Genomic DNA, 11,200 nt, shown 5'->3' on the forward strand with positions numbered 1-11,200 from the left:
TTCACTCTCCTAATTTTTTTAACCTTTCCCTCCAGAGTTTTACATTCTCGCTCTACTCAAGGGTTTCCACACATTTCCAAACCCACATTCTCGTTTTTGTTCAGAATGCTCCGTCAAGCTCGATTTGGATTCATCGAATCAGCGTTCATCTTCTCATCTCCGTCCAAGGTTTTACACCCACTCTCCTAAATTTTTTCCTAAATTTCCAAACACTAGCATTTTCGTTTTTGTTCAGAAAGGTTCGTCATCAAATTGGCGTTCTGAAAGCTCGTTCTGGAAGTTTGATTTGGATCCATCAAACCGGTGTTCATCTTCGTCCTCGCTCGTCCGCCATTGCTCGTCGTCTCCGTCATCGCTCATCGGCCAGTGGTCGTCGATCAGTGCTCGTTGGCCGTTGCTCGTCTCTTAGTGATCGTCTCTTAGTGAGTGTGGGTTTGACCCTAATTTTTTAACCCTCTTTGATATGCAGAGAGATGTTTAGAGCATTGGCTCGCTTACATAGTCTCAAACTCTTTTATTTGATTTCAAATCATATATTAGTACCTGAATTAGAAATGCAGTTTGGATAAATTAATTTAACACCTTGCTGTCATAATTGTTCAGGGACTCATGGATGAGTTTCCCATACCACAAAGAGAAAATCCAAAAATCAATTCAGTTCATACTTTCATAGGGGTTTGCTAACGGGATGTTTGCTCTAATCCTTTCATTTGGCCTTCTCCTCACTGCATTAAGAAGCAGAAAGGCTAGGTCATGGCGCTATGGTAGTGGTAAGTGTTTGTCACAATGTCATAGATAAATTATAATTCCAAAACCTTAAACTTTTAGGTGAAAACTATGACATCTGAAACATATAATCTGTTACAGTAGCAGGCTATTTATCTCTTTCTTTCTGGGATGAGATTGGGGAGAGTGACAATGATAAAGACAACATGCTTCTTCAACTAGAGCAAGAATGCCTGGACATTTATCACAGGAGAGTTGAGGAGACGAGGAAGCACAAGGCTGACATGTATTAGTGGTTGGCAGATGTTGAAGCTCAAGCAACTAATATTGTTTCTTCCCTTGGGGAATCTACAATGCTCCCACAAGTAGGTTTGGTTACGTTGCTAGTTCATTTTTTGTCATTGTAACTTGTAATTTGTATTAGTTGTGATGTGAACAAGAACTAGAATGTGCTATATGATGTCCTCTGTTATCTTTTATGAACACTGGTAATTGAAAATGTAACCTTGGCATAAATTGAAGATCAAATATTGGCTCTCCCATGTTGTTGAGATAGGAAGAGTATGTAGTCTTAACTCTTAATAATGGCTATACTAGAGGAGGATGGGTGTTCCTGTTCGTAAATTAATTTTTCGAAGTGAATTTCCACAAATATGTTATATTTTTCTAATTTTTTTCTAAAATTAAGTTTCATTAAATTTTGAACGCTATGTTTACTGGAGTCATTAAATATTCAATAGTTGATTATTTCTTCTCATTTTTTTACTGTTTATTGCCATTTCTGATTGTTATTTATAAGATCTTGTGTTTCCCTCTTTAGAGTTAGCGTCACACTATTGAATTGACAAAGTACTTGTTCAACTAATTTTCTGCATTCGATAGGGAAAAGGATCCTTGAAGCAGCAATTAGATACCATTAAACTTGTCTTAGAGGATTTGAGGTCAAAGAAGGATGAAAGAATAAAGGAATTTTTAAAGATAAAGTCCCAAATTTCTCAAATATGTGATGAAATAGCAGGTTGTGGACAATACACAAGTGTCACAGACTCAGATGTTAATCAAAGTGATTTGACATCAAAGAAATTGGGGGAACTCAAGTCGCATCTACAGGAGCTTCAGAATGAAAAGGTTTTACCAAATTCATAATACAGATAAATAATGTTGATAGTTCCAGATAAGAGGAGTTGTTAAAGTCAAGCCTCATGGTCCCATCACTAAGTTCCCTCTCACTTTCTCTTTATCTCTTTCTTTCTTTTACAATCACTTTTTCATTTGGTTGTTTAGAACAAGTTGTTGAGGTTAATATTGATGTGATATTACTATGATTCTAAGTCAGTAAAATGTTAAAGACACTTCTATTGTTAGTGCAGAATAAAATGCTTCTTTGAGAGATTGTGATTACCTAGATGTCTTGGTAAATGAGAGTGATAGTATGAGAATTGAAGTTTACATAGTTAAGATAAGGGTAATATATTTATTGCATGTTCTGCACCAACATTCCTTGTATTTGGAATGGAGACCAGGTCATAGTAAGTTCTAAATTTATTTCTGTTGCTGCTTAGGTAATATATAAGGGTTATATCCATCATTAGTTTTTTCATTATTTCCTATGTTATTGGTGTTATATTTAATAAGTAGTTACTCTTCTTCTTCGACCCTCTTTTTTATGTAGCCTCTTAGAATTTTCTTGTCTTCTCTCCAATTCAGAAATAGTCACCAGATTTGAAGAAACAAAAGTGTATCAGGGTAGATTTCTCTCCTAAGGGTTAAAAGAGTGAGCGAGTATCTCAATGCTTCCCAAACTAAATTCCACCTTTATTCCTACCTCTGCTTTGTCTGATGCTCCTCATAATTGTAGATAACATGTGAAATGATGGCTTCTCAATTTTAGGCTTTTCTTGATGCTACTGAGTGTCTCCATAAAACACAAAAGCTTGCCGGCAAACCTGCTGGAATTATCTCCAGCACTCGATACCAAGGTGGTCAAGAAGAGACTACAATGTAATAACACCCTCTTTCTGATTGTAATTTCTTATAATTCCCAATTCCTTGATTTGAATGAAAGAGTTTATTTTCTTAAATTTTTAGTACATTATTTACTGATTGTGATGGTATCATCCCTCTAGTTCACCGTGGAATGGTATTTGTTCCATTCGGAATAAGATTTACATACAACCATGAGTTTGAAAATATGGAGGAAGTGAAAGGTGGAAGTCCTTATGGTTCACGAGCATGGCTATTACTTGCATACTTTGTGTGTTTGGCGCAAAGAAAGCTAATAGATTTGAAGCAATCACTTCCTCCAGGTCAGTAATAGAATCTGTAGTTTAATTGAATAATTGTTCTTCTAAAGGATTTTTTTTTTTTCTGCAGGGAAGACCTTAATATGGGTTAATATGGAATTGGTAAAAGAACATATTTAATTCAAATCTCTAAATAAAGTTCAACTTTGTAAGAGTTTTTTTTTTCAAAATTCTTCGGATTAGTTAAATGAAATTAAAGGTGAGTTTATTTTAATTTGGATTTTAAATTTAAAATATAAAGGGGTTAGTCTTTAACTTATTTTATTAGGTCTTCATAAAATTTTTATTTTTATATATTCTCAAACATGTGAGATGTTATATTTTCTAATCCTATTACAACCCTTTACCTTTTTTTCTTAAATATTTCTAAAAGTATAAAACTTAACCGATTACATTATAGGAAAATGAATAAATAGTAATCAATTTTAGGAAAAACCAAATTTAGTTATTATAATGATTAATTTATAAACTAAATATTATTAATATATGAAATAGTTTTTATTATAAATAAAAAATTATAATTAATTTATAAATTGGTAATTAAATTCACTAGTGTAGAATTCTCATTTTACCTCGCCTTATATGCCTCGGTTGGCCAGGAACCGAAGCATATAATTGTGAGGCTAACATTGTGGTTGAATCGTAGCTTGTTGGGTGGTCTTGGGAGATACCCAGATGGAATCACTTGTGAGTTTAGTGGCAAAGTTAGAGTCTTGGCCTCACACATGCTAAGGGAGGTTCGATTCTGATAAAACATAATCGTCGAAGTAGGAGTTTCCGACGGCTGAAAGCACCATGCATTGAACCTCTTGCACCGTTAAGGGTTTTGTTGGACTAGGATAAGTTGGGTGCCATGAATCTGCTGCAATCCCATTCAGAAGAAAGGTTTGAGGATCTCCAAGAACGCGTTGCAGCACTGCGTAGAATAGGCCTCGGTTCAAGCGTGACCCGAGGCAGAAAAACGCTTTACGGCTTCGGTCCACACCCGAGGCCAAAAGCCATCCCTTTTTGGTCTCGCCCCAATATGCTTCGGTTCTGGAACCGGGACAGAATATAAAAAACAACCGGGACCAAAGACCCTTATTGTACTGGTGATTAGTCTTTAATAATAATTACGAAAATTTAGGTTATTAAAAAAATTAGTGTATAAATTGATCATTAATTAGAAATCAATTTAGACACTAAATTTTTTGGTAGTCAAAATATTAATAACTAATTTACAAATCAATTATAAATTTTTATACATATCAATGATTTATAGTTTATAAATTTGTATTTAAATTAGTCATTATAATAATTAATTACTTTTTATCTCTAAAATTGGTAATTATTTTAAAATTTTCTTATAGTGTATTTTTTTTAAGAAAAAACGAATTATATTTTTCTTAGAATGTGATTCCTGAAAATTTAACTTCTGAGACAATTATATATATATATATATATATATATATATATATATATATATATATATATATATATATATATAATGTGATTGATATACAACATGAAATCATATACAAAAGCTTAATTATTAATTCCTTATAATTTGAACCATTAATTTGACATTTTCTTTTCTGTCTTGAAGTTAATATTTTGTCTTGAAACTATAATTGAGTTATGCTTCAGCTTTATTATTCTAACTTATAAAAAAAGTTTATGCTTGTTTTCATTCATTATTTGTCTTCTAACTTGTATGGTTTACCTTTGTTAGGTGCTTAAGCATTGATGCAAGTTTTGCTCGGTGGTTTTGATTTTTTTCTTTTTTATTCAAGTTGGTTAACAGTGAATATTTACTATTCTGTTTTATAAAGGTTACGTGCTATCGTAAATTTTGAATAGTTCATTTGGACTGTGTTGAAGTGCTTTATTTTGTGACTAATGATTTGGTATATTTTATTATCATAATTTGCTTATATAGAGATTTTTCTTAATGCAGCGAAACTGAAAGATATGAGCAATTTTGTCATAGGCCGCTTTGGGATGATTGTGGACAACTTTAAAGTTGCCAAAGATCCAAACATTGGTTCTTATTCTATCTCATTCCAACATTAATTTGTGTACAGAAAAGTCATAGCATCAATGATGTTTGAAACCTTTTTAACTCTATTTGCTAATATTTGGTTAGGTCTCGATTTCATTAATTCCATAACTTTCATTTTCTTGGTTGGGGTTTTCTTGTCATTATGGTTGGGTGCATCTGTCCTGGGCCTTAGGGAGTGGTTTATCAAGCGAATGCCACTTGTTCATCTTATTGGATTGGAAAGGAATAGGTTCTTTCTATATGTGTCCTTTTCTTCATTTTATCTTTAAAATCTATTTCCCATTTCTTACTTTTTCTTCAAACAGTGACGTCGTCCACATGGTTAGCAATGCACCTCTCTTCATAAACGCCAACGATAGAAGAAGGTAATTTTCCTATCCTTTTTCATTTCACCACTATTAATTATTTTTGTATATTCATGCTATTTGATTTGAAATGGTGTGTAGGTGGACACCGGATGTAGTTGTATTTGATTCTCACCAACGCATGGAACTCCTAGTTATTTGATTTTTGTGTATATTTTTTTCAACATTAAGTATTTTCTTTTTTAATATTTATATTGTAATTGTTAACACTTTATCAAATCAACAATAAAATTAATTTTAGTTCATTTTTGTGTACTTTTCGAATTTTTATATTTTATTTATTTTTTATTATAAAAATAATTTTATTAAATTAATAAATTATAAATGCAGGTGTGTAATTGTAAATAAAGGAGGTTTGAAATCTCCACAAAATAATAGTCACCAATAGAAGAGGTTAAAACCCTCCACAAAACAACCTCCGCAATATAACTTGGAAATAGCAGAGGTTAAAACCCTCCACAAAACAACCTCTGCAATATAACTTGGAAATAGCAGAGGTTAAAACCCTCCACAATATAACTCGGATACCAGGGGTCGTCCAAAACCTCCGCAAATAATTTGTGACGACTCTAATTTTGGAGATTTAGAAAACCTCCACAAATTAATTTACGGAGGGTGAAAACCCCCACAGATTGAAAAAATAACCTCCACTCAATAATATTTTTTTTTTTGTAGTGATAGCATGGTTATGGTTCCTAGAAATAACCACCACACAAAAAATGTATCATTTTTTTTATTATTTAGCACCTAGTTTTAAAATGGTTATGGTTCCTATATAGTATTAAATCAAATTACCAGGTCTAAAAATTTCACAAAAAGTAAATGATTTTACTAATTACAAGAATATCACAAAATTATATCAATTCAATTTACAAAATCAAAAAATATAACAATATATACATCAAATTAAACTAAGTCTTAATATATTTATTAAATTTCGTGAAGTCCACCTAGTGAATTATCATACTTGTTCTTGAATTTAGAAATAGGAATGAAAAAATATAATGAGCTACATGCATCCAAAACGTTGCCTTCCCGCTGATGAATCACCAGGTCAACAACATCATCATCCAAAACTCTTGCACATTCAACAATTAATTGTCTAAGTTTCAGTTTAATCAACTGGACTGAAAAATCTATTGTCATTTCTACCTCCAAAAGATTACAACATTGCATTTTAATAGATTATCTATTTATTCCAATGTTCACCAAAATGCAGGAGCAATACCACATTTGAATCTAAATATACACAACAAATACAAAGATTGTATAAAGAGTGGTAAGTAAGATCATCACACCTTACTACTTACAAGAATATTATCTTATTACTTTGGACTTATTTCCTCTAATGCAAAGCTCAAAGACCCGAAGAGCCATTGTCAGTATGAAATACAAGTAGAGCACAATATAATTTAAAAGATATATTATTATTTCTTCTATGAATGACTACTTCTTGTTATCTTTTAGTCTCACAATCTTAATGCTTATTTGTTTTCTAACTCAGATCCAAAAATTACACAAGAAACTTAATCAACCACTTAATCCTCAACCTTAATTACCTCAGCACCACTATTCCTTTTCACCAAAGAACCCATTGGATGCAATGTACTACATTTTCTTTAACATTGAATGCAAGAAAACAAAATGAAAATTATTATAAAACTATCACCATTTGCACATGCTAGAACCTAATCAATTATGCATCATAAACAATAATAAAAATCCACAAGAATAAGCAATTGTAATTCCTGGTCTAGTGCTGCCACTTTTTCAATTGTAATTCCTGTGGCAAGATAAGCAAAATATTTAATTCACAAGAATATCATTCTATTTATTTGATCTAAATGTTGTAAACAGTTTGATTATCAAACTAAATAAGCAATCAAGAATTCATAAATATTTTTCTCCAACTGAACCAAAAAATTGAAGTAATAAGGAAAGCATCCCTTGTTTAATGAATAGGACAAGTAGCATCTCTCAACAAGTACCAAAGAATGATTAAAAACATGGACAAATTTGTGTTCATAAAATTGTCTGATTGAAGGTGATAATTTCTCCAAACATAATTATATAATTAATCACATAAAGTTTCTTATAGTTAACATACATTTCTTCTCACTTTTAATGAATTACAATTTTTTTTTGAGTAAATGGCTACCAAATTAGATTATGTGAGATAAAATAGGAGTATCTACAGGGAAAATCTGCTATCCAATATGGAAAACTATAAATTCCACACATATAATTACTACATATATGTTGAGAGCATTGTCATCTAAACAGGATATACAGCTGCATCGAACACCACAAATGTTTTTATTCTTTTACATCACTTAAGTGTGTAAACAGGCTATGCAAGTTATGGTACCAGAAAACTGCATGTAAAGATGTATAGAAAAATGCATAAAAAATAAGTGGTTAAAGTTCTTATAATTACCATAAACAAGCTCAAGAGTTAATACTCTTCTACTTTAAATAGCATCCACAATTGTTGGAACATAAAATTCCTCGACCCCATCAAGAAGATCTTGGTACAGCTTTTGATTCGTTGCCTCCAACCTATAACCACACTCACGTGATAATTCTTCTTTGGCCACCTACAAAAATTACAATAACTTAAAAAGTAGGATTTAGCATATAGACGTAAAATTTTCCAATTTGGGGCAAACTACATGGAACATTAGATGGATGCTTGAAAGTTGAAGAGGCATGCTCACTCTTTAGGTGGTGAATATTATTGGAACCCAAACCACACCATTAAAAAAATGAAACAGAGAGGAAGAAACATGATCTCACGCTAGTAGTGACAGGGGAAAACGGTCCTCATCGACACAACGACGAGAGGATGCGAGATCCTATGTTAGCCCGGAACGACGACAGTCTGACGATCTACGACGGTGACCCGAAGGGGGGAGCTTTACTCCGAGTAAGAGAGACGAAGCAAACTCAAAACCCATTTTCTTTCTAATGAAACCCTAGTCACTTCTTTTCTTCGAGTCTTAGTTCCAATTGTGTGTATGAAAACAAAAGATGACGGTGAGAGGCTGGAACGATTTTCTTTGAGCAAGACAGATGAAATAAACTCTAAACCTAACCCCTTTTTTTCTCCCCATCTAAGTTCCAACGCGTATTTAATGCCACATCAGTAATTAAAATAACAAACCAAAATTCTTTTCAAAATTTCACCTGCCAGTGACACCTAAAGGAGTAAAAAAATAGTAACTTTTAGGGAGTTAGTTTATCATTTTCCTAAAAAAAATGCCATGGTAAAAAGAAAATGAACCCTTCACCTATCTTTAACATAAAGTTGCAACAAAAATCCAAGAGAGAAATAAATAAGAGTGTGGACCCCATGCGAAAATTGTCACCTAATGCATTACATGAGAAGAGACAAGAAAAGGAAAAAAGAGAATAACCCTTGAACCCACATTTAGTGTGATGGTCTGCACCCACATTTACATGTAAGAGAAAGAGAAAGAAACAAAAAGTAACCCATGCATTCCCACGTGAAAAAGAGTAGAAAGAAAGAAGCAAAAAGAAAAGCTAACCTCATGCCCAAAAACTGCTGCAGCCGTGAACAAGGATATGTTTGCATGCATTTTTCATAGATAAAGAAAAGCAAAGAACATAAAAACACCTATGCCATACATCCCAAAAACTGACAACGAAACTTGCCTCCCAAAAAAACTAGCAACGAAACTTGCCTCCGGAAAACATATAGAAACGCATGCCCTACACTCCCCAAATCACTTCAACGCTGCACTCCATGTACACTCCAAACATAAGTCCCGATTCATGCAAAAGAACAAGAAAAGAACCCAAAGTTCTCCACAAAACCTAGACCCAAAAAAAACTCACGTACACATTCGTCGCATCAAAACGTTTTTAAACAGTGTAACGCATAGGGCCAACAATTTGGAATCACACACTACCCCGTACTCGGCCCTAACGAAGGTGTGAATGGACTTAAACATGAGAACCACTCCTATCAAGAACCCCAAGGTTTATGCCCCTCACATCAATATCAATATTAATATAGGTTAACCTTATATTTCTAAACCACCAACGCATGTCATTCAAACATCAAAGATAGAGGCATAAAACAGAAAAAAAAACAAAACCGCATCATGCCAAAAATCATTCCGCAACCATGAAAAACCAACATCCCGAACAATTTCAATTGAATAATCTAAAAACACATGCAAAGTAGGAAATTCACAAGTTCAAGCTTCATTCATCAAATAACAAGAAAAAAAGAGAGAACACAAGGTTGGCTTCCCCTACCTGGTTCTGCAACACTCAACACCTCCCGGCTTCCATCTTCGCTCTTCACGGCCATACAAACAGACCAAAAATCGGCAAAATAATTTTAAATACAGAAACCCTAACTTCCCTTACCTGGAAATAAGCTAGCAAGGACTTCGACACCCAATAGTCAAGCACAGCAACTCACGATTATAGCTGAACAAATTTTAAAATGAGTTTACTACGAAACCCTAACTAGAAAATACGAAAATATGCCTAGAGAGGAGAAGTATGAGCTGGAGAATAACTTACATGGAGCAAGAAATGAGGTTGAGCTACTTAACCAAGATTGGAGCTAAACCCTAGCAGAGCCTCTTAGGGAGAAGGAGAGTGCGAGAGTACTGTTTTTGCAAGAATGACAGAGAGGGGTTTGGCTGCCTTAGGGACCTTGGACACTCTATGGGCCAGTCCTTAGGCCCATTAAATTAGGGACAACCCTTTAAAGATTAGGGCAGAAAAAAAGGATTTTACATAATAGAGATTAGTTCGAAAATAATAGAGATTAGTTCATAATAGAAACTATTTTAGTTACCCTTTGAAGACCAATTATAATTTTTGAAATTATTTTAATTATCAATAATTTTTAATTTACAAATTAGTATTTAAATTAGTTATTAACTAATTATTTTTTGTTACTAAAATTGATTATTATTCGAAAATTTTCTTATAGTGATGTGTGTGATACAAAAGCGACACTTATAATTAGTTAAGATCAACTTTTATTTTGTTAACATCGACTTTTAACGTTAAATTAAATTCATATTTTGTTGTAGTGTTTTTTTTTATCAAAATGTTAAGTGTCATTTTTCATTATTTATAATTAGAAAAGATCTCTTCAAATTCAAAAGAATACGTGTAAATCATGTTGATTGATATTTCCTTGCAATGTTAATAACAAATTAAAATTCATTTGTAAGAATCCTAAAGCTTGGAAGAGGTCTCACACTTTCACAAAAGGGAATTTTTTTTCCTATAACTGACTAAAAAATGCCTATTTTTTATTCTTAACCAATCATAACCAATCATAATGTTTTAAGTTTTAATTTTCCAATTATATCCAGCCACTTCATATATTTTTCTTTTCCAGCATATAAAATACATTTATCATTTCTGATAAGACCGACTACTAATTTTACAACCTCTATTAATACTTTATTTAGATCAAACTAAAAAACAATAGTGAAAAATAGAATAATATTTCAATTTTGAAAAAAAAAAGAGAAATTTATACTTATTTATTGTTAATATTAATATATTATTTTATTTATTCTCAAAGTATATAATTATATAAAAAACAATTATGAATAATAAAGTCTATTATACTATAATCCTTTATTTCTTGCACACAAACAAACATATATATATATATATATATATATATATATATATATTTATAATAATTATAATTTATCGTGCTTCATAGTTAATATTTTATTAACATTTATAATATAATATTTGAT

General features: G+C 32.1%; 1 protein-coding gene and 1 long non-coding RNA gene across 12 annotated transcripts; one reads left to right on the top strand and one right to left on the bottom strand.

Moving 5' to 3' along the window:
• Positions 1–5,680, top strand: LOC114185490 (uncharacterized). Of its 11 annotated transcripts, none has more exons than XM_085674075.1 (11): positions 3–422; positions 604–770; positions 868–1,091; positions 1,609–1,854; positions 2,434–2,508; positions 2,618–2,727; positions 2,853–3,032; positions 4,966–5,052; positions 5,155–5,299; positions 5,376–5,435; positions 5,517–5,680. In XM_085674075.1, the coding sequence occupies exons 6-11, from the start codon at positions 2,628–2,630 to the stop codon at positions 5,575–5,577; spliced, it is 633 nt and encodes a 210-aa protein (XP_085530201.1). In that variant the 5' UTR covers positions 3–422; positions 604–770; positions 868–1,091; positions 1,609–1,854; positions 2,434–2,508; positions 2,618–2,627; the 3' UTR covers positions 5,578–5,680. The 11 variants fall into 11 exon arrangements, 8 of the variants coding, with proteins under 8 accessions (XP_085530202.1, XP_085530203.1, XP_085530196.1 ...); XM_085674073.1 differs by having other exon boundaries at positions 2,434–2,500; positions 2,585–2,727; XM_085674074.1 differs by having other exon boundaries at positions 2,434–2,500.
• A 270-nt stretch (positions 5,681–5,950) lies between these two features.
• Positions 5,951–10,428, bottom strand: LOC114186256 (uncharacterized). Its single transcript, XR_003605000.2, has 3 exons — positions 9,993–10,428; positions 9,834–9,896; positions 5,951–8,032 (listed from the first exon to the last, which is right to left on the bottom strand). It is a non-coding gene; the product is annotated as an uncharacterized LOC114186256 (long non-coding RNA).
• Positions 10,429–11,200: the final 772 nt, after the last annotated feature.

Source organism: Vigna unguiculata, chromosome 5 (assembly GCF_037176805.1).
Source record: "Vigna unguiculata cultivar grain cowpea cultivar isolate G323 ecotype 2 chromosome 5, ASM3717680v1, whole genome shotgun sequence".
Taxonomy (NCBI): domain Eukaryota; kingdom Viridiplantae; phylum Streptophyta; class Magnoliopsida; order Fabales; family Fabaceae; genus Vigna; species Vigna unguiculata.